Source organism: Rhinichthys klamathensis, unplaced genomic scaffold (genome assembly GCF_029890125.1).
Source record: "Rhinichthys klamathensis goyatoka isolate OS25496 unplaced genomic scaffold, OSU_Roscu_1.1 h1tg000269l_1, whole genome shotgun sequence".
Classification (NCBI taxonomy): Eukaryota; Metazoa; Chordata; class Actinopteri; order Cypriniformes; family Leuciscidae; genus Rhinichthys; species Rhinichthys klamathensis.
Genome location: NW_026606789.1, coordinates 2068955 through 2092933, shown reverse-complemented (window position 1 = coordinate 2092933; position 23979 = coordinate 2068955). Strand labels below are relative to the sequence as shown.

The 23979-nt window shown below is 39.1% G+C and overlaps 1 protein-coding gene across 1 annotated transcript; it reads right to left on the bottom strand.

Moving 5' to 3' along the window:
- Positions 1 to 341: 341 nt before the first annotated feature.
- On the bottom strand, positions 342 to 23634 carry LOC130102106 (PPARGC1 and ESRR induced regulator, muscle 1). Its single transcript, XM_056268005.1, has 6 exons — positions 23580 to 23634; positions 23242 to 23532; positions 6349 to 6476; positions 1950 to 5343; positions 997 to 1110; positions 342 to 724 (listed from the first exon to the last, which is right to left on the bottom strand). The coding sequence occupies exons 1-6, from the start codon at positions 23632 to 23634 to the stop codon at positions 618 to 620; spliced, it is 4089 nt and encodes a 1362-aa protein (XP_056123980.1). The 3' UTR covers positions 342 to 617.
- Between the last annotated feature and the right edge of the window lie 345 nt (positions 23635 to 23979).

Here is a 23979-nt window from a genome sequence, read left to right as displayed (position 1 = left end):
ATATAAATGACATTTGAACAAATCAAACTTTTCAGATCTGAAGTGATGTCCTCACATGGGCATGTGATTTAGTTTTTATATGGTCTATAAATATACCAAAATAATTTGGCACAGAAAAATTCCAGTATCTCAGTCAGTAGTATCAAACTATATTAACTGATTGTCCATAGACATTTGCTCTTCCATTGAAAACTCTCCACTGGTACACACTTCCATAAGCATCTCAATATCAACATTAATCAATATATACCGCAGCTCTCATAACAACAGCATTCACTGCAAACAGTGAATCCACAATATCTCTCAAAAAAGAGCTCATTAACAATCAACATTCCTTTTTTAAATATTGGATATGCAGATTACTGATATGTTCATACACTAAATATACATATTATAAACACTACTGCCACTGGTCTGAAGTCACAGTCATCTGTGTAAGCTTATCAACTGAGTTCATCAGCAATAAAGGCACACGAGAGTGTGCATCATAATAATATGTACTGAGAATGATGGAAAATGCCCTGCATGCACGTTTGACATTCATCAACACCCTTTTGGATTACATGGGAAAAGGGTGATGTGACTGAAATCAGATCCGGAGGCCATCCGCTATGGAGTTATGCTGGCTCTAACTGACGCAAAGGAGTTTTTCCAGAGACCTCCTCCCTCTTGTGTCTGCGCAGGTATCGTATGGCAGAGAGTGCACTGACATTCGCAAGAAGAGCTGAACAATAAAAAAAGCAGATATGCGTCATTATGGATTATTATGAATCACATTCCTTAATTCTTTCTTATTTTGTTGTGATGCAGAGCTTTTTACCAGGGCAAGAGGCTTAACTTTTCCTCTGTAAAAAGCATAACATTCTAAGTAAAAAAAAAAAGTCAAAACACGCCTGAACGACTAAAGTAACACTCACAAAACCATAGCAAAGACTATGAGGATTAAAGCAATGTATGTCAAAGTAATACGTATATTCATGAAACAAATATAAATACCAGCTTTCCAGGTGTCTGCTCCTGAGCCTGTCGATTTCAGCACCCACGAGGCAAAAGCAATACAAACCAAGCACATGTCTGCCTGTTTAAGAAGCAAGAATGGGGCATCCAACCCTAGAAAAGAGGAATTAAAATTCAGAACAACAGTACAGCATCACTTAATAATCAACCAAAATAAATAAATCTACACAATTTTATTCAATAACAAACTGGCTTTTATTATAAAAGGGTTTATATAAATTAGTTTCATTATGAGTAAAACTAATTCACTGTGAGTTATACACTATTGTTTAAAAGTTTGATAAGATTGTTAATAATTTTTTAATGTCTCTTTATTTGATCATATAAATACAGTATAAACAGTAATATTGTTAAATAAATATGATTAAAACTTAAAATATCAGTATTTTGAAAACAGTCATATATAGCTGAATATTTTTTTGTGGAAATTTTGTGAATATTCTTTGAGATTTTCTTTTTTCAGGTTCCCTTTGGATTTATTTTGAACAATGAAAAAGTTCTACTTTTGATCAATTTAATGTATCCTTGCTAAGTATCATTTTGTATATAAGTGGCCTGGTGTTCCTGGAGTTTTCTCTATTTTTACTTGCACTTCAAAGTGAAACATGTTCATAAATTCTGGCACACTGCAGATTTGAGAAGCTGCCCATTATGAGTGTAGACCGATTCGCACGTACAACCATTCCTACGGCTCGGGCAAGGCTCGACATGTGACTAGATACTCTCAGTCAGCAGATATTTACTTTAAAGGAATAAGAGTTGACTAACATATGACTAACAGAAATTATTTCCGGAAAATTTCCTATGTATGCTCTCATTTTAGTGTCTCTTATGTCTGATAAAGTTTATTAAAGGGAACAAATAAACCCTTTGAGAAAGTACTAGTGTTCAGTTTCAGTGTGTGCAGAATAACGTGTAGTAGAAGTTCTTACTTGGATCAGCAACAACTGCCTGCATCTCCTTACACTTCTTCTGTCGCTCAGCCAGCTGCTGGAAGATGCAGTTCTCCAGGTTGAGGAGCAAGGAATCTGGGAAAGGGCTCCCATCAGGGCCCAAAGCATTAATTGGTTGAATGATTCCTTTGGGAAATGTCTTTACAGGGACGAGTTCCCCAGAACATGTCTTCTCTTCAGGGATGGTAAAACCTGTGCGTCGAACTCTTCTAAATGAGAGAGGGTTCGTCCAGAGGAAGTCGCTCTGATCTTCAGAATAGAAGTGCTCATACATGTCAACAGGATCATGGTTGGGAGATTTATGGTCATACTCTGTCACTACCTTGATGACCGTGTTCTCATTCTCATCATCTTCGTCCGAATTCCCAGGGGAATCTGGGAAGAAATAGTCATATGCCTCTGGAAACTGAAGGTTTCTGTTAGCCGAGCGGGAGCAAGAGAAAATGGGAACCATTTTATCTCCACCTGACTCTTCTACAATTGGACGAACAAAGCTTCCAGCATCAAACTCTGAGAAGAAATGGTCATACGTCTCAGGCACAGAAGTGCCTGTTACATCAACGTACGAAGCAGCTATGTTGTCTGCACGAGACGCACAACGCTCAGGTTCATCCTCACCGAAGAGATACTGCATTATTTCAGAAAATGTGATACCACTGGTTTCTACTTCCTCTTCATCATCAGACAAGCTCTTTGAGCCTGAAGTGTTCACATGGTAAAAAGGATCTATAAAATCATCTACCTCTGAATGGATCGAATGCATAGAGGCATTTCTCAGTATTTGCCTGATTGGTTGAGCATCTAGAGCTTGCAGGTTCTGCACGCTAATGTTCTTATACATTCTCCTGAAACACTGTTGAGCATTAGCCGTGTAGAGATGTTCAGGAAGAGTGGTTTCCGAATTTATGAACAGCATTTCTTCACCCACAACCACTGGATCTGGATCATTCTCCCACATCACACCGCAAGAGCTAGGGAACTCACACGACTCGTCCTCTTGCTTGGAAGAAACTGTGGTTTGAAGCTGTGCAAGGTCTTCGTCTAGATCAGATATGTAAGACATGTCTCCACTTAAGCGGTCCGGCTTAGAGTCGTCAGGTAGTGTAAAGTAACCAGAGTCTCCAGCATCTGTAGTGTCCGCAATGCTACCATCCTCCGGCTGGGTTAAAATACTGGTGTGCTGGGTGTTACCAATTTGCCGTATACGCAATATGTCATTGATGGTTAGCTTCTCCATTTCATTCCAGAAGGATGAGATAGCATACACAGGGCATGGAAGATGGTCTGCAGCATTAAGAGAAACACTCTCCAGATCTTTGGCTCCACTTTTCGACTCAGCTGAGGAAGTGTACTTAATTTCAGCAAGTGTGTTATGAGGCAACTCTGAAACATCTTGTGTAGGACCACTTATGTGTTCACTAGATCTGGTAGACTTGCCACAAAAGAGTTGTTCACCACTGGCCGAAACAGCAACCTTGTTAGCACTGATGTCTCTCTTATTGTCTGATTCATCTGAATTCTCTGGCTTTATGGGTGAGGCATTCACATTTAATGCCTTACTAGTCTTAGTTCTGCTTTGGATCTGACTTTCATCTGTTCCATGATAAATATTATCAGACATATGTCTCTCAGTCTTTGCATCTGTCTCACTTACAGGTATATTCACGTTTATTTCAATGGTTTGAGAGGCCGAATGGCTTTGATATTCTGAAATGTTAACTTGAATACATGCTTTCTGTTTTTGAGGAGTCTCCTGTGAACAAGTAAATGTTTCTGGACCATTTCCATCCGAACAAGATTCTACTCCATCTATGTTCTCAGTTAAAGACAACAAGCTTTCTTTGTCTGAAATTTCTACCATATTCCTTTTGCTTGACATGGTTTGTTCAGTTTTAAATACTGAACAGTCAGTATCATTTCCTAAACAGGGTAAATCTTTGTCCTCGGTCAATTTAAAAGAGACTATGGAGGAAGGAGGCTTTGTTGAATCAGCAGCAATGGAAATGTTAGAAGATAATAAGGATTTCCTCTGACATCCTGCACCAGAATTATCACTTAGAGGTGCTGATATGGTCTCTCTAATACCGGTCCAGCTCTCTAAGTTTACAGCAGGATCAAATTTAAGCATATTTAATCCACCTTCTTGTAAATTCAGAACTTTATTTATCTGGGGTAATGGAGGAATCTCTGCTTTCAATTGTCCATTGTTTACAAGAGACACATCATGCATGCTTTTGGAAATAGTATTAAAGCTTGAGTGTACAACTTCAGGCTTTGAAGGTACGGTGCCTAAATTACTGATAAAAGATACTGGCAAGCTTTTTGAAGACTTCAAATCAGCTGAAGCCTCCAAGTCAAACATGCCTCTAGGCTTTAAAAGATCAGTATTTTGAGTTGTTTTATTTCTTTTAAGTGACATGTGCTCTGTCTTCCAGACATCTGCAGGAAGGCTATTCATCTCTTCTCTCTGAATGAATCTCTCTTCCTCTGATTCACTTTGATGGATGTGGATCTGAGCCTCATATCCTGGTTCTACTTGCTCGACACTCATTCTCTTCTTCTTCCTCCTTTTTCTCCTGAGATAGGAAGGTGACACTGGGATCTGACTGATTGCACAATCTTTTGAGTCCGAACTGTTTCTGGTATCCAGCTGAGCAATATTTTGTCTTGCTGGGATTTGTTCTGTCATATCTTTCCTATTTACCATTACTATTTTCTCTTTGTTAGGTGGCTTTGTTTCAGGTTTCAGCTCTAAGTCTTTGCTAAGATCACCACATCTTCCCTGTTGCTCCTGTTTCATTCTTACTGTAATTAGGGGAGTTGACAATGACTTCCCTCCAATGAGTAGCTCAGCGTTAGACTTTGATGCATATTCTTGTGCATAAGCGGGTGCAGCTATATCACCCCAGGTATTAACCACACCCTGCTTAGTGATTTCACCTATAAGACTGGCCTCATTTCTGCCAGATGGACCAGCATCTAAAGACAGAATATCCTGCTTATCAATCAAACCCTCCAGATGGCCTGTCTCCTCACTTCCCCAATTAACAACATGGCTTTGTTCCAAGGGCTGTTCATTTTCTGTGACTCTTTTTAACTGCTCAAAGAACAGATTGACAGTCTGAAGGTGCAAGTCTTCCTCACTGCCAGAGAGAACCTGCTCTGGACTACGTATTCCGTACTTACTAAGGTAATTGTACACAGGCGAGCCCTCACAGACTGGCGGGCCATCAATCTGAAGGTCTGGATCAGGCTCTGTGTCCACAACCGGGGTCCTGTTTAAAAAGTGGCAGCCCGTCTCATCAATGTCACTCATTCCAGAGTCCTCTCGACTGGCAAGCACTGGAGAGAGCAGGTCACAGTCCCCGCACTCCTGAAAAAAACAGTCCCAGTCTCGGTCGGAGATGTGCACGCTGTATTCAAAGTCATCCATCGTGAATGAATGATACACAGACGGTTCTGAATCTACAATTTAAATTAATTAATCAGTCAGTGACATGAATAAATAGTCTGGCAAAGCAATTGCACAAAAATAGGGACATATTTGAAAATGCAAAAAGTGGATGTTTTTTTGGCATCATGGGAATGGCACAACCAGTATCAACCGAAAGGTAAGTAATCTAAACATCTATGCTAGTCTTTTTATAAACTAGGGCTATATGCTGCAACCACAAATTGTGATACAAAATCTTTTAAATCAATTTTCCAGAAACAAGTTGCACTTGTTAAAAACACAATACAAACTTCAATTGCATGCCAAATAATTGCCATTATTTGAAGCTTTAAATGTATATATTTTGTGTATTAAGTAAAAACAAAACAAATATACTGTCATATTCACATTATTTATAATGTGAATATGAATCCCACTTTATCCCACTAAGGTTAATTACAGGTAAATTAGTTACAATTTCATTACGATTTTTTACTCTATTACCATTTTTTATATTAATATAATCTAGTAATATATATTTGTAAGTTGCATAAATGCATAAAGGTGCATTAAAATAATCTGCATAGGTTTGCATATCAGGTAAAAAAAATATCTACATATCATTATAGTATAAATTAAAGGAAATTCAATCTGTTATATGGCCTCTGATGATATCAGAATCAGTAACATTGTATTGGAAAATACAATTTCAAACAAAGGAAAAATTTAGAAACTATATGTGGTAAGTGAATGACAATTAATTATGCACAATCAAGCACAACTCTTTTGGGAAAAAAAAAGCTTTTCAATTTTTCTTTATTCCATTATTGTTAAAAATGCATGGGGAACCAAGTCCACTGCATTCCTTCACATTAGAGATTTTTCTTTGGTGTGCACACTATTATCAAACTAATACTAAACTCAAAGCAGAAATGTGTACAGTACCTGTTCAATGGTGTGAAAGTGCAGAAGTCCCAGAGCAGTTAGCCTTTCACACCACTTCAGTAGTTTGAGGCATAGTGAATGAATGCCCTTTGAGTGTCCTTCCAAGTAAGACCGGTACACCACAGGCCCTATGATTTGTTATAAATAGAACAGTGTTACACATCACGTAATACACGCAGTACTCTCTCTCTCTCTCTGACACCTTTTTAGCGGGGTCCCAGGGCATGCTCCCATGTGAGATATGTTTGTGTGTTTATTTATTTTTTGCAAAAATAGTCTTTCGTGGTATCTTATCATCCACAAAGTTGGTTAATAACATAACTGCAATCAAGTAATAGCCTAGTTAACAATTACTTGTTTACATAGTATTTTATGTATTTTATATTATTTAAGCATCTGGAACTCTATCAGTATAACACAATTGTCTAATTGTCAAAGTGCCATGGGAAGCCAAACTTTACTGAACATTTTCTTAAAATTGTTTATTTCCTACTCCATAACAGTTCACCAAAGCTCTTATTGATCTTTGGCTGTCATCTCATAATATCTAACATCATTAGAATAAAACTCTTGATTCCAACTTGTACTTGCCCTTATGAAAATGTATATTGTAATCGTTTAATTGTAGCTTTTGTTACAACAAGGCTAATTACAGGTAAGATCATTCATGACTCATTACCATGCATAGGCCAATGTTTACTTTTGTTTTTGACCTATAGCATTTGTTATGAAAAATAGCAACCAACACATTTAGAAACTATAGATAGGCTACAACAACATGCCAGTTGTAATATAAATATAGTGAAAATATATATTTGTGTACTGCACAGTTATTAGCCTAGTTATTGTAACATTAAATTATGTTATAATAAAATTAATAAAGTATAAAATCTTTCCTTTCATTTTACAGTGACATCTCAGCCTTTCACAATACAAATTATATTGTACAATACCAAATTGTACGCTTTTGGTACAGGTTTAGTGAGGAAGCCAAAGTATTGCATTGCCTGAAGTCAAAAGGTTTAATCAGCTGACTGCGGAGGACTCTCAAACTGGATGTCATATGATTGTGTCTGTAGCCAGCGTTCTGCTGTGATAGCATGTGTGTATGCAGGATCTTCTTTCCCACTGCTTAGAAACAAGCCATGGCAAATGCCACTCAAGGTATTAATGTCAAAGTCAGAACACATTCACATTTTGATCATTTGACCCAGCCGTGATGGTCTGACTCCTCACCAGTGCTTAAAATATGCGCTGCATATTTTGCAATGACAGTATAGAAAAAGACACTAGGAAACCAGATCATGCTTTTGCAACAAATCCACCTAGAAGTAACATTTTACAATGATTTCTATTTGAGCAAATAACGTGAATATAGGTATCATTTGTACAAAATTGCTCCTGTTGGCTCCTGTCCAGTCCAAGGCTGTATGGCAAATGGGGTCCGAGATCATGTTTAGAGATATCAAGATTATAAATGTAGACAGTAGGATGAACTAATCTGCCCAATTTGCGAAGTGCTATTAAGTCATTATGATATTAAGATAACACGTCATTATCTACACAGATCTAATCGGTGTCTCATGCCTTCTGCTCTTCCTTCATTCACAAAAGTCTGCACAAACTTGTCATTTTATCATTGTTTTACATGTTATATTGCAAAAATGAAACGTGAGAACCAAAGACTCTGCATCAAATAACAAGTCGGTGAAGCCCCTTATCTTTCACAGAAGGAATGTTATTTGAGTCTTTCTGAAGTGAGAAGTTTGCTTGACATTCAGGCCAACAAAACCCACTTTGCATTCAGTCTTTTAATTATTCATGACCTTTATACATTTGATTCTGGCTTCTGTGGGAAAACATTCCCCCCACCAATTAACCAACCACAGACCGGGCGCACTGCCCAGTGAGGTCCTACACTATCAATTCATCAGAGCTTTACTGAGACAGAGGGCCGAAAGCCTTGTCTTGTGAGTTTACTGCACCTGGGGCGGTGGGCTGTCTGAACGCGGGTGGGATTCTGTTTTCATCAACAGGATTAAGCCCAATAAATCCGTTTCTGGGATTAAGATTGGGATCTGTTTGGACTACTTAGCGGTGGCTAATACAGTGGTGTTTCTTCTCTAATTGTTCTGCTGTTTCAGCTGCAACTATTCATCCCATGACTTTTCAATCCCTTGTAAATAGAAACACCCAGGTCAAGTGACAGTTTATCAACAAAGCATGGCATGGCATCTCCTCTTCAGTTACGCATGTGACAAAAGACAGTGTTATGTATTTCTTCAAAAAAAAAGAAAAAAAAGACAATTTAATTCATGCTTGTCTATTCTGGAAGCTTTGTCAATGGTGTCATAGTTGCTACATATGCTAAATATCTTGAGTTTAATTTAAGTAGCTTTTCGGGAACTTGGTCTGTGTCTCTGATAGGCTAACTAGTTTACTGAACAACTAACGTTACATATCCTCGTTTGGGATTTTGCAAGAAGAACTGAAGCTGTATTGGCCAGAAAAGGAGGCCCTTCACCATACTAATAAATGATTGTAGTCTAAAACCATGGGGTTTTACCCATTAAAATTAACCTTTTGTCCCACCTGCCAAAAGTGATAGAACTGTAATCATTAGATACCGATCATAGCAGTCTATTTTAATAATTTGTATAAAACAAACTTAACTTTTGTCTCGGTGACAATAGAAATGCCGTCATGGAATTTAGAGGTTCACCATGTATAAACTGTACGCATTGTGCACATACATCCCACCCTGCAAAAACTCCCAATTAACACTTTTTTTATACAATTATTTTCATTCGCATAAGCCGCCTAACACGGGTTCGTTCCTTCAATAGTGTTTGTGAGCCGAGAGTGGTGTAGTTGAGTGTGATACAAAAAAGGCAAGGGTCTCCACAAAATCTGCAAGTGGTCACAGAAGAAGCATTTGAAACGTGTAATAATACTGTGTAATGGTAAAGCGTCTTGGCTAACCACTTGTGATCGGTTCACCAAAATAGAAATGGCTTCCTCTCTAGCTTTATTGGCTGCATTTAACAAGTGATAGTCACATGACAAATATTCCAGGAACTAAGCAATCACATAAAGGAAAGATGGCAGCCGTTGGGTTGTGCTGCACTTCCTCCAGTTATTACAAAAATGTTGCAGTTCCTATAAAGTCACCAGTTAACAACTTGCTTGCCAAAAACAAATGTGCCTGCCTGCATAATTTATGTCTTCAAATACAATTGTTTGTGTGAGTAAATCTTATCTTACACAATCAACGAGCACATTCTCCTGTAGAAGAAATAAGAGAAAAGTTACCTCAGGTGGGCCTACTCGTCATTCCCTGTTAGCTGGCCTAAAAACGTTAGCGTACATGTCGACAGATTCTGTCAACATAGACTGTATTGTGAGAATGTGCCCCACTTTGTCCTGTCGTTATCTTTACCTGTGAGCCGGGGGCACTAGAAAGTATTTACTGACTGTAGACAATGAGGGAATTTGACGGGCCGGTGCTCGGAACTCATCCATGCACGCGGGAGCAGATGACAACAAATGCGCATTGTCTCGTGAAAGCACCTGAGCTCGCTGTGATAGCGGTCACCAGGCACACTGAAGACTACCTCAGCCGTGCTTTACTCAATCCCATTATTTACAGAAGGTTGAATGCCCTTTAAGGAGGATAGAAACTGCTCATTTAAGCTTCTCAGTTATAGGTTTACTTGTTGATTGACTGGATTTGCGACACGAGTGTCAAGTTCCGACTAAGCGCACACGCTAGGCTACTCAACATAAAATTACTTGATAATAAAATTATACTTGATAATTGAATATTAATATTCGTGTATGTGTTCGTATTTTTCTTTATTTTTTCATGTTATTGGAGGAAAAAATAAATAAATCGAACATTTCAAACGCAGCCTAGATTTTTTTGTGTGTGTGTGTGTGGAATTCATCTTTCCCCCTGACTAAATAAACATTTTTAATGCTTTAATAAATGGGTAACACTTTACAATAAGGTTTCATTAGTTAACATTAGTTAACAGTTAACATGAACTATAGCATGAACTGTAGCCTACTTCTACAGCATTTATTAATCTTTGTAATGTTATTTTCAACATCTAGCCTACTAATACATTATTAAAATCAAAAGTTGTATTTGTTAACATTATGTTTATTTTGTTAACATTTGTTTACATTGATGCACTGTGAAGAACAAACAATGAACAGCTGTAGTTTTTTAATTAACTAACAGGCTACTATGACAAATTGCTCATCGTGTTAGTTAATACATTAATTAATGTTAACAAATGAAACCTTTTTGTAAAGTGTTACCTATAAATGGAACCTTAATTTCCATTTTCCAATTGGCCTAATTTTTGTATGCTATTGCCTATTGCCCGGTAAATAGGCCTACTGTTCACTGTTGGCCACAAGGTGGCAGCCGAGAATAATCTTACAGCAGAGGATAAAGAAGATCGCTTTGGTGTTCACCATATTTCGCTTTTTCTGTTCCCTGACAACATTTATCATGTAACTTTTATTTGTAATGCATGTAAATAATACCACCATGTACGTTACACATTTTATCTAACTTAATTTCTTGTTATTATCACCAGTTATGCATTTTATGTAGGAATTTATGCCATTTAGTTTATTAACTTTTATTTCAATTACACTGAATTGCATTATTTATTTTTTACATAAAATAAACTAATTTTATATTTTATTATCTCTCCGGTAGGCCTTGTTTAAAGACAGTTTAATGTTTTTCCTCCTTTCAAGTATAAGGCAACATTCTGCAAGACATATATACAGTAGTTATCAGTAATGTTTTTACACAAAGCTCTATGTCTTTACATTAAGTACAGAATACAAAAGATAAATACAGCCGACTTTCTCTGACTCATACGTCTGGCTGTGGTCCACAATGAGCAGTAGGCCTATCTCACTCAGCAGAGGGCAGGCATGTGCTCCCCTCTTCCAGGCCTGAGGGAGGCTTCAAGGAAGGGTCTCAGACCACAGCCTTCCTCTTCAAGATGAGTCATTTCTGAAGCATTAAAGGTCATACAGGCAGGAATAGGATGAGTGTTATTTTTAGTTTAATAACCCACCTCCATTGTCCTATCCTGTTACAAAGATTTTGGATGACTGTGTGTAATATCCCCTTTATTCTTATCAAGGACTGCAGCTTTTAGTACAAATTATTCTTTTGGATAAAGTACATAGGAAAATTTCACAGCGGTTAGGATAAGAGTGTCAATTAATCCTAAATTATGTCTGACTGAAAGATCATCTCCATATGTCACAAGATGTCGGGTCTGACAGGAAATGTGATTAAAATCCTTCCAGACTGACGCACTGCATCCTCTCAACCTCCTGCACGGCCTGTGTGTTTACTCTGAGTTAAACATACCAGGACTGATCACAGATCCATTCTCCGCTGGTGGAAGTGTTTGTTAATGAGTGATCTGATGACAAAGGTCTGACAGGCCCTTCTACCACACACAGACTGATGGCTCAACCTGCTTCTCTGAGGTCGCCTGGGTTATCAGTGCCCACTAAACAATAGGAACCGGCGGGGCAAGGCTCTGGCCAGCTCTATAGCATTGACATGCTGCATGCCTACAGACCTATACAAACCAGCGCTGGACACACAGCCCTCTTCACTCACCCCGTCACTCATCATGGCTGATAACAAGAGCAGGGCTGTCACTACTCATTCATTTAGCACGCTGTGAATGGACTGAGTTGCCCTCTGACCTCTCAGGTCTGCAGCTATTACTCCTCACAACCCAATCAGCCCTGGACAGAGAAACAATGACCTCTGTGAGTGTTGAATAGCACTGATGAAAGATATTGCTTGGTATACAAATAGCAGAAAGAAATTCAAGATTGGTAAAGCATGTACTTATTATCAGGCCTAGATTTTGCAGATGCAGATTTTTGGGCATTTTCTGCACAGATTTTAGTGGAAAGGTTGTTGAATTATGCAGTATCAATTTATCCTGATCATTCATCACCTCACAGCCCTATAGGCTGAAGCTACAGTCTGTATCGGAAACAGAAATGATTAGTTCACCTCTTGAGTTTTCTGGTCCAAGTCGTTTGTTCATCACAAGTTATGGAAAAGACATGACAGAAATTCAGATCCATCCTGCCTTGTATCACTGGTTCAGGCTTCTGCTGGTGGTGTAATGGTGTGGGGGGTATTTTCTTGCCACACTTTGGGCCCCTTAATACTAATTGAGCGTCATTTAAACGCCACAGCTACCTGAGTATTGTTGCTGATCATGTCCATCTCTTTATGTAATGTACCCAATGTACCCATCGTCTGATGGCTACTTACAGCAGGATAACGCAAATCATCTCAAACTGGTTTCTTAAACATGACAATGAGTTCACTATACTCAAATGGTCTCCACAGTCACCAGATCTCAATCCAATAGAGAGTGGAATGGGAGATTTGCATCGTGGATGTGCAACCGATAAATCTGCAGAAACTCAGTGATGCTATCATGTCAATATGGACCAAAATCTCTGAGGAATGTTTCCAGCACATTGTTAAATCTGTGCCATGAAGAATTAAGGCAGTGATATTTTACTCAGAAAATCACTGATGTGTTTCCCTGTTGTTGAGATTAAATGTTTAGAAGTAGGGCTCTTATTGTGCTTTCACAGTTATAAGCCATAATGCTTTGAATGACACACACACACTTAAATCCCATTCTTAGACTCATCTGGGTGTGTCTTCAGCCCACGCTCCATGGCTCGTACACTGCCTCTTCTGTTCTCTCCAGCCCACTGAGCGTGTACAGTATAGAGCCGAGTCCTGGCAGAGCAGCCAGGCGAGCAGAATGTTGAGACATTACTGCTTTAGGGAGTGTTTCGTGCGCCTGTGTGCTCGGCTCTGCAGGAGTTGAGAGGGGATGACGTCAAGGCTGGACTGCAGTCAGGATCAGACAGTAAATCACAGGGCATCCGCTCTCTCACCGCAAACACACCTAGCTCGGCCTGGGGAGGACACGTCTGGACTCACTCCTATTCCCTCTCTCGGTATACACTCCCTTACTATGTGGCTCACGGATTGGCTGGACAGACAGAGTAATAGCTTGCCGCTGAGAGGAGTGAGGTCTGGTGTTTTCCCTGGACTTCCCCCTTCAGTATGCCAGGCTTCAGGCTGGGGCCTGAATAGCAACTGAGATGGTGTTTGTTCTTGTGGGCTTCCAATAAATCATACTAGACACGCCTTTTATCATTTATATAGTTTGAAATATTTTTGGCGGCTGATGCTGTTTGAAAAATGCCTTTGCTGGAGCCTGACCAAAGGGACAAGTTAGAGGGTAGAATTTTCCAAACTTGTAATTGCTATGACGGGATCATTACAGAAGGTTGAGTGTTTAACATCCAATTAAATCGCTGAATTACCAGCACTCACCCTCCTCACTTCAGTCCTTAGAATGGGACCTACAGGAGTGCAGTGTCTCGGAGGAGTTAGGGCTAAATCTTATCTTATTTGTCAGGTAAATGGCCCCAAAGCGTACAAACGTTTCCTTCTCCAGAGGAGTCTGTTTGTGTCCTCCTGATTTGGATCAGCAATTCTCTCTCATTTAGGTAAACATCACTAATTAGTCACTGACTGGTGACATCAGCCTAACCCAGTGAAAGGTTTTATTGAGTTCTCAGTTATGTTTCATTGGATTATTGACTTATGTTTTCCCTTAAATTCCTTAGGAAAAATGAAAAAAGACACAAATATGACAATTGTTGAGCATAAGAGTATTTTAGGCTATTAATGTGGATAACATGGATTATTTGGTCATGGAAAAATCGAAAAATTGACAAACAAATTGGCTAAAAAAGTTTAGTTGACCATTTACTGCAGTTACTTCTGTGTGTTTTTGTGAAGGGATGTTTACAGTAATTTATGTTATATGAACTTTCTAGTTGTATAAATTAGTTCTTATTTGATGCTCTCACTTTAGCAAATCTGACTGCATTTGTGCCACATAAACATCACATTATTGTTGTTAATAAATGTACCTGTTTAGAAAGGTAACATTGGCTTTCCAATCTGACCTCACTATGCTAAACAATAACCAACATTAGTTTAGTAAAATATAGATAAAAAAAAAAAAGAATATTCTGTTGTGATTGTGTGTCTTTAAGTACATAGTTTAAGTACATCATTTCAAATTCAGACATAACCACGCACAGTTTAGTCAGTTGTAAGCCCAGTAACGGCTCTGGATGATTCGCTGACTGACTGATTTATCATTTATCTAAAATAATTTACTGCAATATTCCAAGAATTGTCAATTTCATGGTGACTTTAAGAGACCCTGATATTCTTGCATGTAACTACTTTCGAAATACCCTCCGTACACTTTACATGTTCTATTAGCTGTAATTTGTTTCAATTGTGAGTTTGTTTGTACGTGTAAATGAAGTTTTGAAGAGTCCTGAAGCTTAGTTCACTTGTTGAATGGCAACATTCTTCACCAGTGCTGTCAAATTACTCAGAGCTAAATGAGACCAGCGAGGCTGTAGATAAGATTTGGAGGTGAAAACAACTACATTAACATAACCAATGAGTCAGTTCATTCTTTCTCATTAAGAGCATAGAGGAATTTGTGTCCGGGCCGCCCTATTCTCTGGACAATAAGGTAAGGTGGATTCCAAGCAAGTGCTGCTGACGGGACCCCTTTCTGGAGAAGTGCTGCTCTCTGAAGGGTAATAGCCCTTATGTATGACGACACGGTCTGAGGCAAGAGGTTGGAGCTTATTTGCTTGCATGTTGCCATAACAGTAGGATAACAAGTAGTTGCAACCGATGTGTTGCCTTGTTTAATGAGGCACGAGGAAAGGGGATAGGTCAAAGGTCAGACAGGGCTTTAAGCATTTTTTAGCCCTTTAAAGGTGACTAACATCACACTGATCGATAGAGACTTAAATATACTTCAATACATGTCTCGAAACTTCTCAAGGTTATCACACTGCGGTGTTCCAGACTTATGATGGTGAATAAAAGCCGACACAGCCCTCCGAGCCGCTAATCTATGGTGTACCTTGCCAACAAGAGACAAGAACTTTTTTATACCTCCCCGCAGGAGCTCCCTGCCCCTCTCTCCCACAGCTCAATGTGGAGCTGCCCTGCTCTTTGAAGTGATATTTACACTCTCATTCATCGCATGAGAAGAAAAAAATAAAAAAGAGGTAAAATAAAGAGAAAGAAACACCTGCCAGACAGCAAACAGCTCCCAAGGTCCACAGCTCCTCAACAGCGATCCCCATGATGTCATCGCAGTCACATTGCAAACACTGCAAGTTCTCAGCCTCTGCTTTGTGATTGGCAGGCGCATTTAGAGCAATGTGACCTTTGTGTAAAACGTCCAACGGCTGTCTGTAGCTCTCAGAAGTTCTCTTCGGACAGTCTGAAGGATTAGAGGTGCCAATAATGATTTTTGTGGAGGTACAAACCTACTTTTCATCGTCCAGACCTCAGTTCAGACTATCTTGGATTTCTGACTATTGATTTTGATCTTTTCAGTGGCAGCGTGATCAAAAAAAGTCATGCGCTGATATAAAACGCGCAAAATATGACTTTGCTTAAGCTTCAAAGAGATGAGAGCGACAGTCGGTTGAAAACACAAGCTGTTAGCTTTCCATGATAGTCTCAGTTTTAATCAAACAGGGTGAGCTGCATGCTGGGAATGAAGTTTCACTCTTAGCCACCAAGAACAACACGGGCCTGCCTAAACAATGGGAAACTCAAAATAAACCTCGGCTCCTTCACTCCCTCTCCAAGCTCCCACTGAGGCCAATATGATAAGAGAGGCAGGAGCAGGACTTCAAGACATTTAGGCCTTTAATGCATTATGAGGTTCACACAGCGAAATCACATTAAATACTTTAATTCTTACTGTTGGGGTGGGGTTGCTGAGGTGAACACTTAGAGGGGGGGTTGGTTCCTTCGTGCACTCCATTTGATTAAAAACCCCCTTCATGTGCTATACTTTTATTACTCTCAGGAGTCAGGCAGCACTTCATAGCCGCTCCTGTCTGGTGTCCATGAACAGTTTTTGTGGTGTGATGCCCCACAATATTCATTTATCACTCTGAAAATTACTCTTTTCAAAGGCTTATGCTTGTTTTTTTGTTGTTGTTGTTGTTGTTGTTATTTCCGAGATGATGAGGAAGATATGAGATACACCTGTGGTTGTACATATACACTATGTATTAGCTGTTGTTTTTGTTGTGTGGTTTTTCTCAAGAGCTCATATTTTTACATTTATCATGGTTTATTGATCGCCTCCGTTATTGAGATCAACGTGTTAAGTATTAACTTTAAACATCTTATTGTTACAAGATGTTCTTTCTTTTAGAGGTAAATAAATCAAAATGTTCTGACTCTCTAAGACATAAATAGTAAAAAAAACAAAAAAAAAAACACGCCGCAGTGAAACTAATTGATACTAAGAATATTTAAATACTGCTTTAAATATGGTTAATTTTTCGTTGATGTGCTCTATGAGTTCTGGTGCTCATGCAGTAGAGGTCTGCTCAAGTTAGTCCCATTTCAGCCAAGAATATGTCATTTTGTCTCGTTCCTGCTCGAAAAAGCCCGCTGGTAGAGGACTACACAGATTTTTAGTAGGCTACCTCTTCTGGAAGATTCTGTCTCGCTCCAGTACCATAGGACATCAGACTTATCAGACCACATCTTGCTGCATTTGTTGCTGAAGCCAAAATTATGGTGCTTTCCCTTGCTGCCAAATATAATTGTAAAACATTGAGAATATCCAACCCTGCGCCTGTTAACCATTTTGTTTGTTGCTCAAACTTTCTGTAGCCTAAACATATAAAATACATTTAGCTTAAGATTTTTATATTTTGCGGGAGCCCCCCGAGTGCACTCTGTTGTGTTGGGTCCTGCAGATCTTTTGCATGCATCATGCAGCCAATGTGAGTTTGAGTCTTTCCTGAACCCAATCCCACATCATTTCCTACCCTCTCTTACTATCTTGTCAGTGAGTGTGTTTACATGTACAACAAAGACCTGATAATTATCAAACATCAGCTCATTATAATAACCTGACAATGCAAGAAAACGAAAATATATTTCAGTTAAAATTAAGATTTTTATCTTTTTTTTTTCAGTTTTGATGTCAAAATGTGAACATGAATGCACACACTGAATAAGTTGTCAGAATACCAGTAAAAGTTGTCTTAAAGCAAAATGATCTGTTAGTTATGTATAAGCATGCACTCTAAATGCTAGGCTGAGTTTGTCCATATTTGACCCAAACATGTGTTGAGCCAGCATTTTTATAGTGTGTATAACTTTTTGCTGTAATGCTGGGTTAAGCATAATCTGTGTGAGGTAAATGTAAACACATTAATTAAAAGCTGGTAAAAGGCCAAAAAAACTAAAAAAAACAATAACACGATTCAATTTATCGTCCTCCTTTTGCCCTCTGCCCCCTGCCGACAATAGGGGGAGATGTCCCTCCCCCTCAGATGCGGAGGACCTTGCGATTTGAGAGCCCTCCTGTGCAGTCCTACTGTGGGGGCCCTGGGGCCACGTTACCCCTAAATACACAACACTCTCTCTGTCGGACCCCCTGAGCTCAAACCTGTTGAAACGGCTGCTGGCTATGTATGCAAATGTTGTAAACTTGTGGCCTCGAGGCTCTCTGCTTGCTCTCTTCACATGTGTCACCTCGATGCCTGTGACATCTAGTACATTCATCCAGAGCTGTGTTAAATGAATGGATTTTATTGAGTGAGATTTGCTCCTTTTGTTCTCCTTGCCATTAGTGTCTTCTCCATTTAGAGGAGAGAGTCTACGTGTTTGTGTGTTTTCCTGAGCAGAAGCAGACACCTCCACACACGCCGCACTTCCCCGCCGCGTTACTCTTCTAGTCGAAGCTATTTCTGAGCGTATTGATGCGTTATCCAGCTGTGCCGCTGAGATTCTGCTAAATACTGACTCTAAGCCACAGGTTACAAGTCCAAATCCTGCTCATTAGGGCCCTAATTGATTGTAATGTGGCCTTTGAGAAGCACTCCCTGCTACGGGGTGGTACTACACTTACGGGTTCCCCCGCTGTCCCTTTCCTGTTGTCTGCATCGGGCACCAGCGGGGTCTGCGGTTCGGCTACAATCGGCCTTCGCAGACGGAATCATTAAACTGGGGGGGTGGCACGAAGCCTTTCATTGTGGCTGTTTCTGTGTACCAGCTTGAGCCCAGGACAGTGTCCACTCTGCCTTCCCAGCAGGAGAACCCCATCCTGGGCTGGACATTGTTGGGCTCTCCCCTTGACTTGCTGCCTGCTGCTCGAGATTCATAGGTTTGATTTTAATGCCAAGTCCTTGGACTAAAGCCCACCTTGCAGGGGAGCTAGGTCAATATTGGTTTTGAGAGCATGTGGAAAAATGTCAAAATGTTAAGTTCCATTCACTTTCCCCAGTGCTGTTTGTTTCTGCAGTGAAAGGCCTATTGGGCCATTAGTGTAAATAACGCTTTGTCTCAGCTCAGTCTCCAGCAGGAGGGGACAGAACAAAACATAGATATAGAGATTAAAGTTTGGCCTTAAAATGGCGAAACAGCAGGACTTACAGAGACCTTAAAATGACAAAAAAAGGTGAGATAAAGAAAACAAACTGTAATCATCCTGCTGTCAGGAGAATGAATGTAATGCATCTTTAGAATCACTCTCCCTGTCTGAGGTCGGAGAGCATTAGGGTCTGAAAATGGAGGGAAAGTGAAGAGCTTTGTTTGAAATGCAGGATAAATTTACATTTAACACATTAGCGACAAACGGTATGTTGGTAGGGCACTTTTGAACCTGAGGGGAAAAAAACCCCTCTTAAAATCCACTTTTGACACTCTCACAGGTTTATTTCATTTGTCCACTAAAAATGTCCAACAGTGGACATACATCACAGGAGAATTGTCTCTATGTATATTTTACATGTGGTGTAAATATTTAGGTATTTTTAAATAAATCTTTTAATTTTTAATAAATGTATTTGTTTTATTTATTAATGTTTTATATAGCCTAAATATTTACACCGCATTTCAAATGAAGTATTTTGGATTTTCATGTTGTTTAACCACACTGAGTGGTGCTCATTACAGTGATATAAATTACATTTTAAACATTTTAATAATAATTAATAATTTAATAATAATATTTGAAAAACATTCCCAACTCTTTTGTCTTACTAAAGCTTCATAGCTAGCATTTTATTTATCCCAAATACACACAAAAATCATATTTTCACACATTTTGCATATAAGTTGACAGTGATATTTACCTTGCAAATTTGTTCTTCTTCTATACATTCTCTTAACTGTCATTCATAAATAGGTGGAAGTAATTTACAATGATTGATTTTTTTTACTTTTTTTTATAATGGATTTTCATATTTTAAGATTGAAAGTCTGGGTCTGGGCCAAGGATAAAAAATAAATAAAAAAAACGTTTCCAGGACCCATGTACTGTATGTCTATTTTTCTGTGGGAAAGGTCATTCAGTGGACTGAAGAGATTCCAGACACAACAGTCTGGAGTTCATTTAAATCTTGATGTGAAGGCCAAGCACTTGAATTACTAATGTCAAATTTCTTGACAGCGAAAGTCCAATGGACTAAGATTAACAAGACTGCAGACTAATGATCAGGCAGGTTATGGTTAAGACATTACAGAGACTGTAAATAATGCAAACCACAATGTTGCATAGACAATGTAATTTAAGGTGCAGTGATTCATTATATTCTGATACTCTTCCCACATACTGAATGGACAAATGACCAAACGGTGCCACCAGCACTTCTTCAAAGTGACAGCCATGTTTTAAACATTACATTTACTTCCATTCAATCCAAATGACATGTTTAACTACAAAAATCCAACATAAACAACAACTTACAAACTTGCCAGAGTTTCCATTTATCACATTATTTCACTCATTTATTCATCTTCTTCTTCAAAAGAGGTATGTTTACTTATTTTAACAGTTTCAGTCTATTTATGATAAGTGTTGGATTGGCAGAAGTATCTTGTTTTCCATGATTTGGTAAAAAACCTTCCAGGGTCCATTTGAAATAAAAAAATGTTTTAAGGAAAATCTCGATCTCCTGTTGATTTTAACCATTTGTGCTGGTGTATGTATGTTTATCTGCACATCTGCTTGTCTTTTGAAATCAACTGGTGTTTACTTGGACATCATGGCTGAAAAATGCCCAACAGACCCCTTTATTACCATGAAAATTTGACTCTACAATATAACTTTCTACTGGAAATGGATGACATTGTGAAAAAGCAGCTGTTTTACAGCAGTCCAGCCCCTTCCTCTCGCTTTGAGCTGTCCTTTCTCCTCACGACCCCGAGGGAACGTGCCACTCTCCCATCAATGACTTCAATTAAACACGCAGCAGTAAAACTGTTCCCGCTCCACCTCCTCTCTTATTTGCTTTCACCACATTCTGCTCTTTTATTTGTCTGCTCTGCTCTAGCTCTATGGCATAGGTAGCCTTTGTCACATCTAAGACTTTTTCTTAAAGAGAGGAAGAAAATAGTTTAATTTTGATGAGAAGTGGGATTGAAAAAACACTGATAACTAAGTGTTTTTTTCCCCTTTTAGATCTTGATATACAAAGGACTCAAAATCTTTTTGGTACTTCAATAATTTTCAGGCATATATCCTCGAATTTATTGAGACCAAATTAATTTTCATGACAAACACAGTTTTCCTTTTTGTGTGTCTGTTTATGTATTTCCTATAAAACAGTCTGTGACAGACAGCCATGATTAGTTCGTTGCAAGTGGTTCCAGGGGGCGTGGCATTCTCATCCTAGAGAGCATTTGATTGGACAAAATTATGTGTAGTGCAGGATGATCAATGTTTTGGTTTCATTTTTCTGTAAGGGAAAGATCAAACATTTTAAAATTGAAATATCTGGAGTTTTGTTGTTGTTTTTCCTTTATTATTATTATCATCAATATTAAGATTTCGTAAAAGAGATCTTACAGTTCTATTTATAACATCATTTGTTACATCTCAATAAATAAAGTGTTACATTTTATTTTAAAATATCTGCTAAAAGTAGATTTTGTCAGTATTTTGAAGTACACTACCATATACTTAGACTAGCAGCTAAGCTATATTCTGTCTTTTGAAATAAAACATGCATTTGGAAACAGCAGTTGTTTTACAATGATCTGTATTAGCAGGTTGTAGACAGACATTAACTTAACCAAATACAACATTAGCTGCCTCATCTCCATGTTCACAGCTGCTAATGGGATAATTGAGGACCCTCGCACCTTGAGGAAACATCTCAGACTCTGTTCACATGTTGTTGTTATTTATGGCTGTGTGCAATTAGGTCTCCCACACTTCAGGTGTTGGGCAAGGACCTCTGTATAAACTGCACCATACATCACCATTACAAGATTTACTCACACTGGCCTCCACAAACAAATAACATTTACATGGGCAGCAGTTGCACTGAGGTCATCTTAACCATACTTACTCCCTTCAGTGGTCTGTGCAGATTCTTAAAGCAACATCTCTGCATCTGTTTCAGTCTATTTCATATATAATATGTATGTGTACAGTATATATATATATATATATATATATATATATTGAAATAAATAAATAAAAATTATATATATTAAAATATTTAATTTATATATAAAGATCATATATAAAATAAATATTTTAATATATATAATTTAAATTTAAAGGCACAGTATGTTTCGCTGCTAGAGGTCGCTTATTTAAAACAACAACAAAGGTGTAACTTGATGACACCATGAATGAATGTGGAATCATGGGAGTTGTCGTCTTCACATCCACAGCCTGAAAGCAATCCAACGCGACTCAGGCAGAAATCAATTTCATAGATAAGATAATGTTTTCAAGTTTTATTAACGTTACTGTGGTATAAAGCAGTGCAGGGTCGAGAACAGAACGAGGCCGGAGTGAATGCCAATGAGAGAGACCTGCGCAACACACTGGCCTCGAGTCCCATGGAGGAGCTCCGGAAGGATATAGGAAGGAATGATGGCAATGAAGGGTAAGAGAGGACCAGTCTCGGGACATTTTACATCGCAGTTTGTATTATGCTTATATACTGTAGTGGGCTGCTGCTGCTTCTTTTGTTATGTTGTTTATGTCTATTTCAATTAAAGCTGAAATTTTAAAAGTAAAATTTTATAGTTAGTTTTGATAACTTAAATTCATATTATTTTATAATGTGTAATGCTGAATTACAACTCATACAGGTCACTTTATTTGACGAATTAAGATTGTGGGTTAATGCAGCACTGTTTTACTTGGTCAAAACAATCATACTAAAATACATTTGAGTGTGTTGAATGTTATGTTAACATTACTCTGTGTGTTCGCTCTGTGGTTGCTATGATGATTTGTGTTACTAAATGGCATGCAGTTAAATTTAAAATATGTTGAATTGAGGAGAAAATGCTGTAATACTGTTACTACAAATAAAGCCATTTCGGATTCTCACGGTAAATCAAGAAAACAAGAAATTTAATCAATAGACCCCTTTTCAGTTAGTAAAAATATGTGACGTTTTTGTGGGCGGAGCTTAGGTGGTGGCAGAACGATTCACTAACGCTAGTTTGCAAGTTTTGTTAGCTTGTTTTTTAACAATGACTGGAGAAAATCAGTTCCCTTTCGTTAGGGAACTCCTACGTCTCGTCGGAGGAGTTTCCAACGAATTGGGATCACGCTAGGGAGACCAATTGCCTTCGAGTGAATTAAAACGAGCCAATGAACATTGGCATGCAGGACTTGCATTCCGCGCCCCGCCTATCAGTGCGGGTATAAAGCGGAAGCGAGCGCATAGGCAAAATGCTTTTACCTTCGGAGCCGACCGGTAGTGTCCTCTGAGTGATGAGCTTCGAGATTGTGTTTGTCTTCACGCTCAACGAGTCTGCTGTTTCTCTGAAGACCTCTCTGTGTTGGTGTGACGGCGCTTCAGCGATCTTCGCGATCTCCCGGGTGCCAGCTGCTGCTTCAAGCGATCTGCCTTTTTTCAAAGAGCTGTTGTCACAGCTGGTATTCGGTTGAGTGCGCACAGCGGGCTTGCAGTTTCCCCGCTGTGTTGCCGCGGTTATCCCTGTGTGCTTCAGCACAATTAAGAGAGTGTTTTCTGTGAAAGAGCAACACGGGTGAAGATCGCGTCCTTTTCAGGATGACGTTTCATCCGTGTGTTTCTGGGTGCGGTCAACTTCTGCCTCTGGTTGATGGTCATGATCGCTGTCTCTCGTGCTTGGGCCTCGCGCACGCTGAGGCAGCGTTCATGAATGAGTCATGTTCTCACTGCGGGAGCATGACCATCGCGGTGCTTAGACTGAGACTGAGGACCCTTCAACGAGGTGAAGTCCCTTTGGAGATTCCCCGATCTAGTTCTTCTTCTGGTTCACTCCAGAAGAAGGCTACTTCGGCTAATCCCATTGGTAGTCTGAGGGTGACAGTGAGGAATAACCCGCCGGGTGAAAGACCCCCGCAGGCTTCCCACTCCTCTGCATCGCTGCCATTGGAGCCTCAGGGGGAGCGCGCCGGGCCATCTCGTGTGGTCCCGGTCGTTTCCTTCGGG

What these genes read in the sequence shown, in the direction of transcription:
- LOC130102106 (XM_056268005.1), bottom strand. Translation starts at nt 23,634, where the DNA reads ATGACCATCAACCAGAGGCAGAAGTTGACCGCACCCAGAAACACACGG. An exon ending in CAGAAACACACGGATGAAAC is followed by an intron (nt 23,533 to 23,579) that starts GTCATCCTGAAA and finishes GCTCTTTCACAG; the next exon opens with AAAACACTCTCTTAATTGTG. An exon ending in ACTACCGGTCGGCTCCGAAG is followed by an intron (nt 6,477 to 23,241) that starts GTAAAAGCATTT and finishes AACAAATCATAG; the next exon opens with GGCCTGTGGTGTACCGGTCT.